Source organism: Panicum virgatum, chromosome 2N (genome assembly GCF_016808335.1).
Source record: "Panicum virgatum strain AP13 chromosome 2N, P.virgatum_v5, whole genome shotgun sequence".
Classification (NCBI taxonomy): domain Eukaryota; kingdom Viridiplantae; phylum Streptophyta; class Magnoliopsida; order Poales; family Poaceae; genus Panicum; species Panicum virgatum.
In genome coordinates this window covers 12669857-12686895 of record NC_053146.1, presented here as the reverse complement: position 1 = coordinate 12686895, position 17039 = coordinate 12669857, and the positions used below count along the sequence as shown (strand labels likewise).

Sequence of the window (17039 nt, the reverse complement as noted above, 5' to 3'; positions counted from 1 at the left end):
TTGTATAGCGTAGCGGGAGATCTCTTAAAAAGCTAATAGCGGACAATAGCGAACTATTAGCGGGCTATTTTGTACCTTGAATATATCAGGTTGAAAGGAATCCCTCAAATCATTGTCACTTTCAATATACTAGCTGATCCATCAAGGGTAGCATCAACACCATCATCATTGTTAGGATTAACTTGTACTAAATTAATTTCTGAAGTGTGAGCCTCAACATTGCATCACTATCTGCCCGAGGAGTTTGATCTTGTGTACTTGTTTGAATTCTTTAACAACAAATCTATCAAGAGTCTCTTCAAAAGAAAAAACAAATCTATCCAGAGCACCCTTCTGGGTCCGAGTAAACTGTTCAAGTCTTCTTTTCCTCTTGCGCTTTTCATTGCCGCATTCATATTTTCTACTTCTAGAAGACATTGAGAAATAGATAGATCTCCCTGTTTTAGGAATTACAAATAGAATAAAACTAAATCAGAAATAGCCTAACGCCCCTCTAATTGTGATGACGTGATCAGTAACAAACTGATAATGCAAAGTGTACTTTAGTATTGCAAATAAATAACTGAATCATTGACGTTGACTGCTAGCAGATCATGGAGCAACTCACTTGTCACTAGACAGCCCACGTAGCACGTACCTACACAGGCGTCCGGTGTCCCTGCGATATTGCAGCAGCTGTGGCGCCCAGCGCCCGCCGCCCGGTGGCCAGCGGCGCCTCGGCGAGTGGCGTCCTGCCTCCTGTGTTCTTGCTCCGTGGCAGCGTAGGATCTCAAGTCTTGCGGATCGGCTACCAGGCGTCGGTTCTGACTTAAGGCCGGATGGGCGAGTACAAGTTGATCAGGAGAGGAAACTAATATGAGGAAACTAATATGTGGTTCCTATTGTCGAGTTAATTCTCTGAATGCCATTGAAATTTATAGCTAATTCTTTGAATGACATTGAATGCCATTGAAATTTGTAGCCATTTGGGCCTATAGTGGTCCAAATATTTAGGGGCTCCAAAAATTTGAGAGCCCGGTGGTCAGCCCAGTTGCACTGGGTGATATACGGCGTCCTGCGTTCCTGCTCTGTGGCAGCCTAAGATCTCGAGTCTTGGAGGATCGGCTACCAAGCGTCGGTTCGGCTTCGTCGCTTGATGGAAAAGGCCGGACGGGCGAGTACAAGTTGGTCAGGAGAGGAAACTAACATGTGGTTCCTATTGTTATTGGGCTGGCCATTTGGGCCTGCAGTGGTCCAAATATTTGGGGGGCCCAAAAATTTGAGGGTCCGGTGGTCAGCCCAGTTGCACTGGGTGATATACGGGTCTGGCACCACTGGGTGGTAGTGTATAACAGGTGGGCGGCATATGAGGTGGAGGCAAGTGAGTTGAGGGTGGGGTGGAGGCAGTGGGGGGTGGTTGATGGGCGGCGAGGTCACTACTAGCCATGGGAGAGGGCCATCCGCGGCGCCAGTTACCGCGGGCGGGCTGTGGAGGTGCGGTGCCGTGTGGTGGTGAAGGAGATCTAGCAGCCAATGGAGGAAGAAGAGAAGAGAACCACGGGTAGAGGAAGAAGAGAAGAGAAAGAGATAAGGATGATGTCATGAGCTTTGGTTGTCGTTACCCATAGCAACGAACGCTCTCTAAATATAAAAAGAATTGGTACTTTGTTAACACAGATTAATTGTTTCTGTCCATCTTGAGGTCACTGCCAGGTGATCATCACTATTGAATTGATAGTGATGATCACCTGGCCTGCCACTGATCCATAATGGACTAATTAAAAATTCCAAGAGATAGAAAGAGGTATACTGGCTACCTGAAATGAGATAATAAGTCTGCACACAATGGAGAAGATTTGCACTACTGATACTTTTGACTTGAAATGAACCTGGCCATGATTGGTATGGCCAATCTCAATAAGAGTATCGTAGAAGTGTCATGATCATTAAATGTCATGTCATATCAGCAAATTTACTAATATAACAGTCATTTATGAGAGAAGTTTCTTAGAACGAGAGAGTGTCACCATGACACTTCCCCGGCACAGTTACCAAGTTCCTAGACGACCACACACTCCCCACGGAGACTGACCTGCCGGTTAAAAATTCCCAAATGAAACGAGGTATGCTCCCTCCGGAGACTGACCTACCAGATAAAAATTTCCAAATGAAACGAGGTATGCTTGCTGGCATGTGTAAGAAACTCACTTCATGAGCAATAATGCGGTCAAGCAAGGGAACCAGTCGCTGTCATGGCCAAGATATCCCAGCATTCTGGCGTGCTGGGTGCTGGCCTCCTGGAACCACCTGAGCTCCACAGGTTGACTTCAGACGTTGCTAAATATTGTGGCCACTAGCCTCAACATTCCCCCTAGAAATAGAATAAGAATGTAAATATACGTTCATTTATTTATTAGGGATGAGACTTTCTGCAATTGCATTAACTAGTCCCTTTTGAATAAAACTTGCACTGATCATCGATAGAAATGGTTCATTAAGCAATCCCTTTTGACCTTGTGCACATGGATGTATGAAACTCCAAATACATGAATGCCAATGCTATCAGGCAATTAGGAAACCTATCTCTGCCATAACTCAAAGGCTTCAGCAGCCATGCTGCTCACACGAATCAGATGCCCTCTCCAGCAGCAACTGCTGCTGCTACTCTTCACCATCATGGCAACCAACCGTGCAACCGCAGAAACATCTTCGATGGGCCATGGCGACGATGAGGCAGCTCTTCTCGCTTTCAAGGCCAAGATCTCCCACCACTCCGGTGTGCTGGGCTCCTGGAACCAAAGCACAAGCTACTGCAGCTGGGAGGGCGTCACCTGCAGCTAGGGGTGGTAAAGGGCCCAACATTTTGAACTAGAAAATTTGAAAATTTAAGGGCCAGGTTCTAATCTTATACAATTTTGAACTAAAAAATTTAAAGGCCTTGTTGGGCTGTGAAGAGGCCATTAGGCCCATGGCCCATTACCACCCCTACCTGCAGCAGGAGACACCGGTCGCGGGTGGTCGCTTTGGACCTCAGCTCCCAGGGGCTTGACGGCACCATCTCCCCAGCCATCGGCAACCTCACCTTTCTGCGATCACTCAACCTGAGCTTCAATGGTCTGCGTGGAGAGATCCCTCCCAGCATCGGCTCCCTCAGGCGCCTCCAATGACTTGACCTGGGTGTAAACATGCTCACCAGTGTCGTCCCAAGCAACATTAGCCGCTGCGTCAGCCTCCGTGTGATGCGCATCTACAGCAACAAGGGGTTGCAAGGAAGCATCCCATCTGAGATTGGCAGCATGTCATCGCTCTCATATCTAGGGCTGGTAAACAACAGCATCACCGGAACCATCCCATCGTCTCTTGGGAACCTTACCCGGTTGACCGTCTTGGCCTTGGCAGTCAACTATCTGGAGGGATCGATCCCAGCAGGAATAGGGAACAATCCACATCTCAGCTTCATTCAGCTTTCCGTTAACAACCTCTCAGGTTTTATTCCTCCTTCACTGTACAACCTATCATCTCTGTATCTGCTTTCTGTGGTATACAACGAGCTGCACGGCCATCTACCATCTGACCTGGGGAAAAGCCTTCCGAGCATCCAAGATATTGGGCTTGGAAATAACCAATTTACCGGAGCTCTTCCACTGTCACTAACTAATCTCTCCACACTCCAGGTTATTGATGCTACACATAATAGTTTCTATGGGGTTGTTCCTTCTGAATTGGGCAGATTGCAAGATCTTACTGGGTTTCAGATGGAGGAGAATATGTTAGAGGCAAACAATGAAGAAGAATGGAAATTTGTTGATTCTTTGACGAATTGTAGTAGATTAGAAATGCTGAAACTTGGATCGAACAGGTTCGCAGGGAAACTGCCAAGTTCTTTGGCTAATTTGTCCACCAACCTTCTGTGGCTACTGCTTCCCAGTAATCACATATCTGGTGTTATCCCATCTGAGATTGGAAATTTGGCAAGCCTTCAGAGGCTTGATCTTACAGACAACTTACTCAGTGGGGTCATTCCTGAAAGTATAAGAAAGCTTACACAATTGAACGAGCTACTTCTGTCTTTGAATAGTTTCTCAGGAGTCATACGGGCAACCATCGGAAATCTCACTGATCTATCAATACTTAATGCATATGGCAACAGATTGGAGGGGTCAATTCCACCAAATATTGGAAAGTTGACCAAACTTTCAGCACTTCGTCTATCAAGTAACAATCTTACTGGATTCATTCCAAACGAAATTATGGAGCTATCATCACTCTCAATGATTCTTGATTTGTCTCACAACTTGCTGGAGGGACCAGTTCCATTAGGAGTCGGTAATCTAGTAAATCTCGAACTGCTCATGCTGTCAGGAAACAAATTGTCAGGTAAGATACCTGATACCTTAGGTAGCTGCATAGTCATGGAAATCCTCTTAATGGATGACAATTCATTGAAAGAAAGCATACCCGCCACTTTGAAGGATATAAAGGGCCTCACTCAACTGAATTTGTCAGCCAACAAACTGAATGGAAGCATCCCTGGTAGCCTAGCCAGCCTTGCCAACTTGCAAGAGTTGTACCTTGCCCATAATAATTTGTCCGGAACAATCCCAGAACTGTTAGGTAATTCAACATCACTATTCCGCCTTGATCTATCCTTCAACAATTTGCAAGGTGAAGTACCAAAAGAAGGGGTTTTCACAAATTTAACAGGACTAACAATTGTTGGGAACAATGCATTATGTGGTGGAATACCACAGTTGCATCTGCCAAAGTGCCCAAGCTCTAGTGCAAGAAAAAGAAAGAAAGGCATGTTGAGGTCTATTAGAATAGCAATCCCAATAGGAGGAGCTCTCCTGCTCTCACTTTTTGTTGTTTGGGCTGCTGGATTTCTTTACAGAAAGTTCAAGACAGCACCGAAGAAAGAAATACAACCACAATTCACAGAGACCGAGCTTCCAATAGTTCCATACAATGATATACTGAAAGGAACAGATGGATTTTCAGAAGCAAATGTCCTTGGGAAGGGAAGATATGGTACAGTATACAGAGGCACTATAGAGAATCAAGCCATTGTCATAGCTGTTAAGGTGTTCAATCTCCAGGTATCAGGATCATATAAAAGCTTCCAGGCTGAATGTAATGCACTGAGAAGAGTGAGGCACCGCTGCCTTGTAAAGATCGTTACATGTTGTTCAAGCATCGACCACCAGGGTCAAGACTTCAGAGCACTAGTCTTTGAGTTCAAGGCTAATGGCAGCTTAGACAGATGGATCCACTCAAATTTTGATAGTGAAAATGGACAAAGAGCACTAAGCTTGTCACAGAGGTTAGATATCGCAGTAGACATTGTGGATGCTTTGGACTATCTTCACAACGGTTGCCAGCCACCGATCATCCATTGTGATCTAAAGCCAAGTAACATTCTTCTCAATCAGGACATGAGAGCTCGTGTTGGGGATTTTGGCATTGCCAGAGTTATAGATGAAGCAATAAGCAAACTACCTATGAATTCCAATAGCTCCATGGGAATAAGAGGTTCCATCGGGTACATTGCCCCAGGTAACTTTTGCGGCTTCCCATGTTCTGTACATAATAACTTTTAGTTAGCCCTATGCACATGAGATATCTTCTAACTTCTTTACATGCCTATGTGTGCTCCAAATTATCGCAATACATTGCAGAATATGGAGAAGGTCTTGCAGTATCAACTTATGGTGATGTCTTTAGTCTTGGTATCACTTTGATCGAATTGTTCACAGGAAAGAGCCCAACAAATTATATGTTTAAAGATGGGATAAGCCTGCATCATTATGCTAAGGTGGCTCTCCCAGACAATGTTACGGAGATAGCAGATGCCAACATATGGCTGCGTGAAGGAGCAAACAGTAGCAATGATGCAAGGCATATAACAAGAATCAACGAATGTTTGTCTTCTGTCATTCAACTTGGTATCGTGTGCTCAAAGCAACTGCCCACAGAGAGGTTGTCAATGAGCGATGCTGCTGCAGAGATGCATGCTATCAGAGATAAATACATCATGAGCAACTAGTAACTGTTGTCTTATAGTGACTATCATGTTTCTCATGAATATACTGTTGGAGTCCATAATATATTTGCTTCTTTTGTGGACATGTTCTAGACTTTATGAACTTGTGCTGTATTGCCATATCATAGGAACAATGTCAATTAGTTGGAGGAGTATCGGAGTTTGTTGTTCCCAAGGACCAAGGTAATAAATAATAACATAAACATGCGTTGATCTGGCTGTTTCAGTATGGAAAATCAGAAGTGCAGCGCGTTCCTATAAATATCTGCCCATTTTATTGGTAGCCACATGATTTGTTTTCTTTTTTGCATTAATACCCAATGCTGCTAATCCATTTTGAGGTCGTCAGAGTATTTCATTCCTAAATTCAGAATATTTCATTCCTAAGCATTAGCATTTAATTCTTATTCAGCATGTGTCTTTAATTCAACAAATAGATATCCTCTTAGTAAATGAAACCAGTAAAAGTTGGTTCCCAGCTATTATAGACAGAACACAGAAGATACATGATGGAGCAAATTTATTTGAGCAACATAATTGGTTTCTTGTTCCACTACTTACCAAATCTTTCCAACAACGTTTGATATAGGCTTCCTCTGCTCCTTCAGATCAAACATGATCTAAAATTGTGTCACATTCACAAATCATGCTAGCATGACACATGCTTTGTTTTACGACTTCCATCCATCAAAGCAGCATCACGAATATACGCCTTGATTGCACCATCAGGCATCATGTCAGCAATTATCACATCACTTGTCAGCTCCAGCTGCATATGCAGGCAGCGCAACAATGTCAAGGTGATTATGAATTTACCCTTTAAAGTCAAGGCAATGAATCATGCATAGAATTGTAAATTTGAGTACCGCAAACAAGCCTTCGCCAGTTCGCCGTCCATGTGTGTGCGTTGCGAATAGCTGCTCGACTTTCTACTGCGCACAACATGAGAGATGCATACAGGTCCGAGTCCCTCCTGGAATGTGCAATGGTGGCATGCATCTTGGCGTTTGTTGACATGCCATCCCATCTTTAATGAGCCTCAAGGTCCGATCTGGGTTATCACTGCAAGATTATGGTCGAGTTCCAGGTACCAATTAAGCAAACAGAAGAGACATTTGGTAATTCGGCAATAAACACGGCTGCGTTACCTCAGAAATCAGATAACGCGTAGCGTCCATGGCAGCTCCCGGGGCCCTCGGCCCCGGCCCGCGCCCGCCGAGAGTGAAGAGGCATATGGGAACGGAGGTCGGCGATCTGATGGCCCGCACATGGGTCACAAGAAGCCACTACCGGATCGAACCGGGGTTGGAAATTAGAACGAATCGAGAAATTGACCTCTCGCCACTGCGCCCAGGAGAGGAGGTGAGGAGTCCCTGGTGGAAAATGGGGGCGCACCAGGAAGGAGAAGGCGACGACGTCGAGGGCGACGAAGCCGGGGCGGCGGCGCAGGGGGGAGGACCGGAGGAGGCTGCGGTACACAACGCCGGCAGAGACAGCGAAGCGGTGGGAACACAATGGTAACTCAATTTTAACGATTTTTTTTTACAAAGGAAAAGGAGGGGGAGGGGTATGAACATTATCCTATTGTTGTTGTTCTATCTGTAATGGTCAACTTTTTGTGAGGAATATATAAGGAATGCCCATTTGATTCTAGCCAATCTCTTCTTTTCAAGTATATAGAGAAGAAAAAAAAGTATATAGAGAAGACCATTCGTTTATAGAGAAGACCATTCGTTTAAAAAAAATAGAGAAGACCATTGAATCTGTCTCGGGCACGAAGTACAAAATTTGCTGCAGGCACGTAATGTCTCGTGTAATTCGGTGTCAGTTTTTAACCGAACTACCAATGTATGTACTTTAATATCGGTGGATAAAATAAAATGAGTAACCGATTCCTTGCTTAGAATATATCAAAATTCTCGATTTCAGAGTTTTTTTTCTCTTTTTTTAGGACAGCTGCCCATTTGTATTTGAAATGCATCCGTTATGCAAAGGCATCCAACATCTAGCACAATAGTTAGCAGTAATGTTCTTGTGTCCTTACGAGATGTAAATAACGTACACTGAAGCACAATACTTAGCAGTGACAGTATCCTTTTATCCCCAAACATATGGATGCGTAACTTTTGTTTTATGGATGTGAGACCAGCACCTGTTCCTATAGCCATTGCTTTGCACATCTTAGCATAACAAAATAAAAATGTTGTTTGCAACTAGAAGTTATTTATCCCCAAAGCACATCTTAAGGATCCCATCGACTGAAAAGTTTCACATGTGCATATTCATCAGTACAAGAGATCACCTGAAATTTGTGAAACAAAAAAGCTCATGGTAGATGAATGGTGTGCTCATGTGCACCACATTCATAACACCTTTTGCATGTGCATCAGTTTGTATAAATTTACACCAATACTTACTGCATGATATCAAGAAACTGCAACTATCTCTGGAACGTGGCTTTCTTCACACCTCATTCGTGAACCATTTTAATAGCTGACAACGAAAGCTGCTCAGCACACACATATATATAGTCCATGTCGCCCATGATGGCAAACATATTAGCAGCCTGTGTGGAAATAGAAGTGATATCTTACTGCTAGATTGATTTTTCGACATGCTGATAGAAAATAACTAGGTCAAAATGAGAATTTGGAGGAAACCTATTGTGTTCAATTTGCTTGATTGTATGAAGAGGCTTCTGTTCACTAGCTCAGCTCACCTCTTCTGATAGGATATGTTCCTCAATTTCCTCAAGAAACCATTTTGTTGGATTCTCAACCATTCAGCCTTCTCTACCCTACACAAGTCAAGTTTACCTGTCCAGCTAAGCATACCATGGTTTACACGTTCTGGAATTTTAAGTCGTTTCTGGGCATCCCAATGGGTATTTTAATATCCCAATACACTGCAGAGATGAAAGTTGCAACTATGTATTGCTCTTTTAGTTACATTATTGTTTAAAATTGTTCAGAATTTTGATTCCTAGGTCAAAAGCCTTTCATTGTATTCTTTTTGTATTCCTTACACACAAGTTCCAAATATGAGGAAAGAGATTGCAAATATGTGATTTGTTCTGTTTCAGCAGCCTATAATATTTACTGCAACCTTTTTTACTCGAGCCAACTAAAACATGCTTTTGCATCAATCAATTAGATTAAATCTTGAGCACCAGATTGATTATGCAATTTAACCAAAATCAATCTAAAATTCTCTGACACAGGCAAGAGATGAGTAAACTTGATGAAATTTAAAAGAATGCAAACCATCTTATTTTCTTGTTCTTCATAACATTACAAAACTCGTCTGTCAGCCACTCTCCACAAAGTAGTATAGCTTATCAACAAAAGAATGCATATCAACACAAGTAACTTTCTGATAAACAATATCCCCTTGGTCTGTACGTAGCTGTAAATAGTGCCACCTTCCTTATAACTTAACAGACAATTGGTGGCAGTGGCATTTTCATATTCTCAAAAACACAATTCCTGGTATTTCTCTGTTTCTACAACCTTCCACGTTCCTAGCAGTTGATGCCACATGTTTGAGTATCTGGGCCAGTGACACGGGTAGTGAACGGATCGATGCGAACCCACAGCAAGGAGAAGATCGAAGCAAGAAGAATCGCCCAGACAACCACGATGGTTGGGGTGCGGTTTTGCCTGCCCATGAGACCCTTCAGGAATGGGTACAAGTGAACAATCACCCAGAAGGCGAAGAAGAGCTTGCCAAAGAGTGGCCCCCATGATTGGTAACCGCTGTTGATAGCATAGGAGGTACCAGCAACAACACCGACCAGGTTGATGATCAAGATGGTTGTTGGAGGGATGAGAAGAGTTGTCCACTTGAACATGTAGAGCTCCGCAAAGTCACCATCTTCATCAGAGGCCTTTGATGTGACAGTAAAGTTGGTGTCGATACCAGCAAGCACCTTGAGAAGACCCTGGAAGACGGCGAAAAGATGGGCAGAGATACCTCCAATAACCCAGAATTGTTCATTCCTCCACCACTCATCAATGCCAACACCACTCCACCTCATCTCGAGGATACCAGTGGCAAAAATTGAAAGAAAGAGAGAGATAAACCAAATACTAGCGAAGTTGCTAATCTGCATTCCAAAATAAATTCAGTCAGCATTTTGTTCCATGCTCCTTGTAATAAAGATTTTTTTTATGTAACTGATGCTTACCTCTGGGATGATGAACTTCCCAGTGAGCAGACAGATGGCAGGCAGAACACAGTATATGAGAAGCGGGATAGAAGTGAGTGGGTAAATGGTGGTGTTGATGTAAGCAAATCTCTCCAAGAACTTCAGGCGTCCTCCATAGCCATACCATAAGGGGCAATGCCGGCTGAAAAGAATTTCCACAGAACCAAGAGCCCACCGGAGCACTTGGTTCAGACGATCTGAAAGATTGATGGGAGCAGATCCCTTGAAAGCTGGCCGCTTAGGCATGCAGTAAATTGACCGCCAGCCTCGCGCATGCATCTTGAATCCAGTAAGAATATCTTCTGTCACAGAACCATAGATCCACCCAATCTGCAATTTGCAACAAACTTGTTACCATTAACAAAAGTCTTACTCATGCTCATGCTAACTTCTACATAAGGTTATCAAATTGCAATGACATTAGAACAAAATGTGTCCTGTGAACTAAGGGCTCACATCCTTGTGGCCAGGGTTGCACATTACTTCAGTTGCCTGTTACTTGTACCCCCCACCCCCCCCCCCCCAAAAAAAAACACACACACACACACAAAAATATTGTTTCCATAAGAAAAATGAAAACACTGTTGATGTGAGGATTGTTACTTTACCTCAGATCCCCATTCAGTCTTGTCCTCATAGCCACAACTTATGACATGAATAGCTTCTTTCAGAAGAGATTCTGGAGTTGCAGACTGAGGAACACCACCATATTCCATCAGTGTGGAGGCAACAAAAGCTGCAGATTGGCCAAATCTCTTCTCCAAGCTCATTTGAGACATAAGAAGTGATTTCTCGTCATCAAATCCAGCACCTGCAATATCAAATAAATGCCAGCATGCATACATTTTTTAAAAAACAAAAATATACAAGAAAAAATAGCATGCAACAAAAAGGTGCACATTTGAGAAATTCAAAATTAGTTTTAGCCATGGATATCTAAAAACATAAAGGTGTACCTTCAACTCCCTCCTCTATATCTTCAAGATTGAATACTGGCACGGAACTGTCCACATGCTTCTGTGACTTCTTATCTGAGCCCTTTTTGGATTTGCTTGCCTTCTTCCTGCCACCACATAGTGATGACAAGAAACCACCCTTCTTCTTTTGCTTAATTGGGGGCTCATAACCATATAGAGCTGTTCTGTTGAAAACACAACCAGTTCCCACATAAACTGGTCCTTGAATGCCATCAAGACCCCTCAAGTTAATCTGCGGGGAACCAAACCAAGAAATTCAGTTAGAAACTTTAAAACTTGTGCACGCAATAGTCTTGATATTGATGGAGAATACTACTACACGATTAAGGCTTACATCGAAAAACACGGTGTTCCTGTTGGCATATCGATCATTCCTATCAATACCATCGAACCTTTGTGGAAACTGAACATAGCAGACACTCCTTCCTAGGTTAGGATCCATAAGGAAGCACATAGCTTCCCTGAGAGCCTTGCTGTTGTTGATGTAGTGATCACAATCAAGATTCAACATGTACTGTCCATTGGTAAGCACAGCTGACACACGAACCTATGGAGTAGAGAGAGCTGCCATCAGAACCAACATATGGAATGAAGTTGATAATTTTGAACTTTTGTAATATATAACTACTTACAAGAGCATTCATGGCACCGGCTTTCTTGTGATGCTGGAATCCAGGACGCTTCTCACGAGAAACATAGACCAAACGGGGAAGCTCATTGCCCTCAGTATCAAGGCCACCACTGTGACCAAGGAAAACCTGAGTATGATCAAAAAGAGGAGTTAGCAAAAGAAAATTCATTTCAATAGAAAAGTAAAAGAAAAAAACAGATGTTATCGGGCACATTAGCAGCCAGTTGAGTAACAGATGTTTAATTCTGTATTAGAAATATGCTAACCTGAATCATTCCAGGATGGTCCCTGGTATTGTTGCCTGGCCATGGTGTGCCATCTTGCATGATCCATCCTTCCTCAGGAACTTTCTGTGCCTTAGCAACAAGGCCATTTATCCTAATTTTAAATTCTTCATATTCTCTCTGCAACGAATTTTTGGTTAACAGGTGTTAGTATTGGATTGCAATGTAGAAATCAATATCTAGGTGTTCACAAAGAATACAAACCTTCATGGCACGGCGGTCTTTAACAAATGAAGGGTGGACTTTGTCCTTCAAGTAATCAATCTTCTGGCTGAAGTACCATTCAGGAGCTCTAGGCTCAATGTTGTACTTCTTAACAAATGGTACCCATTTTCTAGCAAATTCTGAAGTCTCAGCTAGTGCATCAAATGTCAGCATTGCAGCTCCATCGTCAGATACATAGCAAGAGACCTTATCGACAGGGTAATCCACAGCAAGAATCGATAGAACAGTATTGGCAGTGACAAGAGGTGGCTCCTTCATTGGGTCGACTGTACTGACAAAAATGTCAACAGCAGCCAACTGAGATGGCTCACCTTCACGGTCATACCTGTTAGATAAGTGGAACCCAAACATTAATGATATGAACAAATTTAGTTTGTGTTTAGACATACTCCAGAACTGTAAAAAAGATCACCTTAATGCCAATCTATCAAGGTAAGTCTCACGGTTGATTGGAAACCACTTTGGGAACTGATCCAATATCCAGGAAAGAGCAAACCAAATCTCACATATAACAGATAGAAGCCATAACGGGTATGCATTGCGCACAGGATTTGTGATACGATAGTGCAGGAAGATGCTTAGAACAACCAATCGCAGCACAATGACCATTCTGTAAGGATTGATCCTGGAGGAAGGAATTGGCACTTTTCTGGATAGAGGCTGTCGAGTTTCATCGTTCCTGCAATTCAGATGGCACAAAATTAGTGTTCAAAGATATATCTAAGAAAACATAGCAAGAAATGGTTGGATAATTTGTTCTCTGTAGACATCTTCCTGAGAAGACACATTACAATATTTACCAATCATTACAATGCTTTAAGCATGATAGGTTTTTGAATTTATGTAGATTTAACAAACTTTTGACATATAGTGCTCCCCATTCTGAGCTAAGGTCCGCTCAGTTTGATTGTGTATCCATCTTGACGAAAAGAACAAGATATGTGACCTTCCATAAAATTCTAAACAGGTCCATACTTTTTGGAACATAAAGGCAAGCCCCCAAATTCTTGCACTGATGTACAGAGTAAAAGTAACTCAATATTTTTATATATCCCTTTTTGTAAATGTAACTCCATACTGGTTATGAAACACAATTTGGTACCAAACATATGATCCTGTAAAACATGAGTGTGCATGGATAGTGTTGGGACTCACAGTAAGGCGTCTTCCATGTTGTAATCAGTAGATGCATCAATGTCACCAACACCCCGACCCTCAGAGGGAGCAATGCTGGTGCCATTAGTCATGGGAATTGTTCCTTTATCCTGCTTCATTTTCCAGCCATCAACTCTCTCTTTCCAGGCAACATTTCCAATGCTACCAGAGAACTCCCGTGATGGATTTGCTGGCAAGGAGCAAAAAACAATCATCAGATCTTGACATTAGACATCTACTACAAACTGAAACATAAGACTTAAGAGACCATAGTGAGAAATAAACATACGCGAATGATTCACATAGGGAAACGAAGCGCGCTTGCCAATGTTCCCAGTAGGGGACATCATATGATGGTCAGGGGAAGCTCCAGGAATTTCTCCCGAGATCTGCAAATCAAAAATAAAGAAAGTAAGGACTAGCACATATACAACATATTTTGAGGACAATGGGTCAAAAATCGTGGAACCAACCTGGCTGTTTGTGACTGACGGGATGTAGCCTCGAGGGATCTCACCACTGTCATACTTGGAGAGCCCGATCTCGCCACTGTCATACTTGGGGCGGCCAACATCCCCGCTGCCCCCAGCATTCATGCGCCAGCTGCGCATTCTGTCAGCAATCTTCTGCTTCTGGTCATCATTGCCAGAAGCAGGGTAGTTGAAGTCACTGGTGTCATCGGCATCGGTATCATCACCTTCCTCCCCACGGATCGCTGGGCTACCTGAAGGATTCATTCAAAGTTCAGCACAGGCTTAACAAAATGTGCCTATCAAACTTGCTATTCTTGACCAAAAATCTGGAATGTCACATGATATGCAACTCCGGTTACTTTTTTTTTCTCCCTAACTACAATCCAACACAACAGAATTCACACAAAGACAAGACAGGGCCTTGCTACAAGCTAAAATAGGATCCAGTGATAGCGACAGAGCCAATATGCCTACCCTGACGAAAAGCGCCATGAGATCCCCAGAACTAAAAACAACCCCCATTTTTGTTGTTCTTGATCAAAGATCCAAACTTTCCGAGTTGAATTGTTCCGGAACTGGGATCAGGTGAAGCTGGATGAAACGAATGGGAATGGAGACGAGGCTGTAAAAATTTACCCTTGTGGCGCTTGTACTTGGTCTTGCACTGCGGGCACGCCTGCGTGCCGTCCTTCCGCTCGTACTCGTAGCAGGGGCGGCACACGGGGAACCCGCAGACGTCGCAGGCGGCGAAGACGTCCCCCTCCGCGGTGGTGCCGACGCCGTCGCCACAGATCTGGCACACCTGCCCGCCGCCGCGCGTCCCCGACTTCTGCACACAGGCAAACACACAGCAGACCAAAAGATTCAGTCTTTTCTCCCCCAAGATCCACCTCCCCGCCGGCTCACGGAATGCAGCCGGGATCGATCCCCCGTTCCACTCACCACGGCCTCCGCGCCGCCCTCCATGGCGCGCGAGCTCGGCTCGCCAAGAACCGACGAGGAGCTTGGCCCTGGGCAGCAGCCGGAGCCGGCGCCGGCGCCTACTCCCGAGATCCGAGCAGGTGCTGGCACGGATCAGCACCGCATCTCCCGCTGCAAGAGAGCGCGTGCTGCTACTAGTAGCGGTAGTGAGGCGGGGGCCGGGCTTAACTACGCGAGGCAGGCAGCGAAGGGGGAAAAGGACAGGGCACCGCACCGATGGCGGAAGCCGCGGCAACGTGAGTTGGTTCCGCTGTCGCTGTCGACGCGAGGGATTAAGAATCGACGGGGGATTATTGTAACGGCGGGGCGATTTTGATTAGAGTTAATTTGCGTGCGTTCGGTGAGCTCGGGCGCTTGGGATTTGGGATTGTTTATTGCCGAGTTGAGGCCTTGAGGGTGGGGGAGAGCGTGCCAGCGAGGCGGGAGGTGGAAGACGGGTGAGCTGGCGCGCGGTGGGGCCAGCGTGGCAGTGGGGGAAGGCTGTCGGTCGAGGGCACCGACGGAGGAGACGACCGCGGGGAGTGAAGTGTAGCGCTGGCGTCGGACTAATTTGGTAGGTGCACAAGTGCGAAATGTGGCATGTGTGATCCGCCCAACAGCTCCAAATTATGGAGATGAATATCATACGCCAATGATGAATTTAGAATAGTTTCTCGTTTTTTCAGCTAAGTGAAAGCACTTTCATGTTGTTGAGGTCGTGGGGTGGTCCAAGTAGTAGCAGAGCATCGAAACTAAAATAATTTTATGGTATCTCTGATATTATACAGTATCGTGATTTTACGAAAATGTTAGTTTCAAATGCGTAATATGTTTAGTAATATTTTTTATTAGTGCATTATGCCAAATTTAGAGGCTTATTTTGTAGAGTACATGTTTGGAAAATAAGATTTTGGAGATTCTAGCTCTATATATTTTGTATAGAACATAGTATATGCTAGGAGAAGTCCATCCATTTCCATAAAGGGACCACAAGCCACCTGTCACCTAAGTTTTGTGAATGCTCTAGTGAAGTACCTAGCCAATTTATATCTCATATAGTTTAACTCGTCATTGTTATGGCAAATGTGAGCCCAACCAACTAAAAGAGTCATGCACGCTTTGTAGTGAGTTTATATGGCGGTTGTCAATGCGAGATATTTAGTTGAAGATATAATGGCAAGGTAGATGATCATGGCTCATGGCTCCCAAGTGAACAAAATATTCTTTCCAACTTTCCACTTTTTTATTGCTCTTCTAATTAGATGTGAATTTAGTTGCAAGGTAAGTTTTCTTCCCTTGTGTATGCATTGTTACCAAATCTACGAAAGGAAAACATTGCGGCAGCAACCTATGGATAAGGATATGGTGAATTCGTACATGCGAAATATCATCGGAACTAGGTTCAATCTTACACTCATTTTGAAGAAAAACTATGCATAGTTAGACATTTATAGAGAGAGGGCAATAATTGAACACTGAATTTTCCGCATCGTCGTATCTTCATACCTGGAAGATTTCATCTTATCATATCAGTGAGGTTGCACGGCTGAACTTTTTTAACAAATAGAATAAGAACTTTTCACAAAAAAACAAATAGAAAACAAAACACTAACAGTGACCGTTTCAATGAGTAGTTTTTTTTAAGGAAAAGTTTCAATTAGTAGTAAACCGCACGCTTCCGTTTTGCCGATCGCTGACACTCCCAGACCCAATGCCTCAGTAAGAGCTAGCCGACAGCAGGTAGTTCCTCTGTCACACACACTCAACCGCTGGGGCCCTAGCGAGAGTGCACGACCGACACGAAAAGGAACTGGGGCCACATGGTCGAGGTGGGTCCCCTCTCTCCTTTTTTTCTCCTTTTTGATGCTGGTGTGCATGTTTTTTTTTTGAAACGGCTGTGCATGTTAGTTGGTGTGCGGTGTGGATCTCGTTTCCTGGCGGCCGGGGGACGAAGACGACTCCACCGACACGGCGACACCACCCTGCGGTGGTTGTTGGGGTTGGGCTCCCCCATCCAGGGGCATTCCCGTCAACAGGACCGTTACGTGCAGCTCGAGGCTTCCGCACTGACCGCCTCGGGACGCGTGTGTCCTCGCAGCAGCGGCGCG

General features: G+C 44.1%; 1 protein-coding gene and 1 long non-coding RNA gene across 3 annotated transcripts; both read right to left on the bottom strand.

Moving 5' to 3' along the window:
• Positions 1-1774: 1774 nt before the first annotated feature.
• LOC120659793 lies at positions 1775-7577 on the bottom strand. Of its 2 annotated transcripts, XR_005669174.1 has the most exons (5): positions 7168-7577; positions 6886-7081; positions 6581-6788; positions 2188-2350; positions 1775-2071 (listed from the first exon to the last, which is right to left on the bottom strand). It is a non-coding gene; the product is annotated as an uncharacterized LOC120659793 (long non-coding RNA). The 2 variants fall into 2 exon arrangements; XR_005669173.1 differs by lacking the exons at positions 1775-2071; positions 2188-2350 and having other exon boundaries at positions 6445-6788; positions 7168-7575.
• A 1670-nt stretch (positions 7578-9247) lies between these two features.
• Positions 9248-15429, bottom strand: LOC120659792 (probable cellulose synthase A catalytic subunit 8 [UDP-forming]). The gene is made up of 14 exons (XM_039938025.1): positions 14914-15429; positions 14608-14800; positions 13972-14222; positions 13788-13887; positions 13499-13688; positions 12756-13022; positions 12323-12668; positions 12101-12238; positions 11836-11961; positions 11538-11750; positions 11183-11435; positions 10835-11037; positions 10206-10556; positions 9248-10124 (listed from the first exon to the last, which is right to left on the bottom strand). Exons 1-14 carry the CDS (start codon positions 14935-14937, stop codon positions 9540-9542), a joined length of 3240 nt encoding a protein of 1079 aa, XP_039793959.1. The 5' UTR covers positions 14938-15429; the 3' UTR covers positions 9248-9539.
• Between the last annotated feature and the right edge of the window lie 1610 nt (positions 15430-17039).

Excerpts from the sequence above, each read along its gene's own strand:
- LOC120659792 (XM_039938025.1), bottom strand. The coding sequence starts at position 14,937 with ATGGAGGGCGGCGCGGAGGCCGTG. Across the intron at positions 13,689-13,787 it reads TCCCTATGTGAATCATTCGC|CAAATCCATCACGGGAGTTC; the intron begins GTATGTTTATTT and ends GCTCCTTGCCAG. Across the intron at positions 11,436-11,537 it reads GGAACACCGTGTTTTTCGAT|ATTAACTTGAGGGGTCTTGA; the intron begins GTAAGCCTTAAT and ends GGTTCCCCGCAG.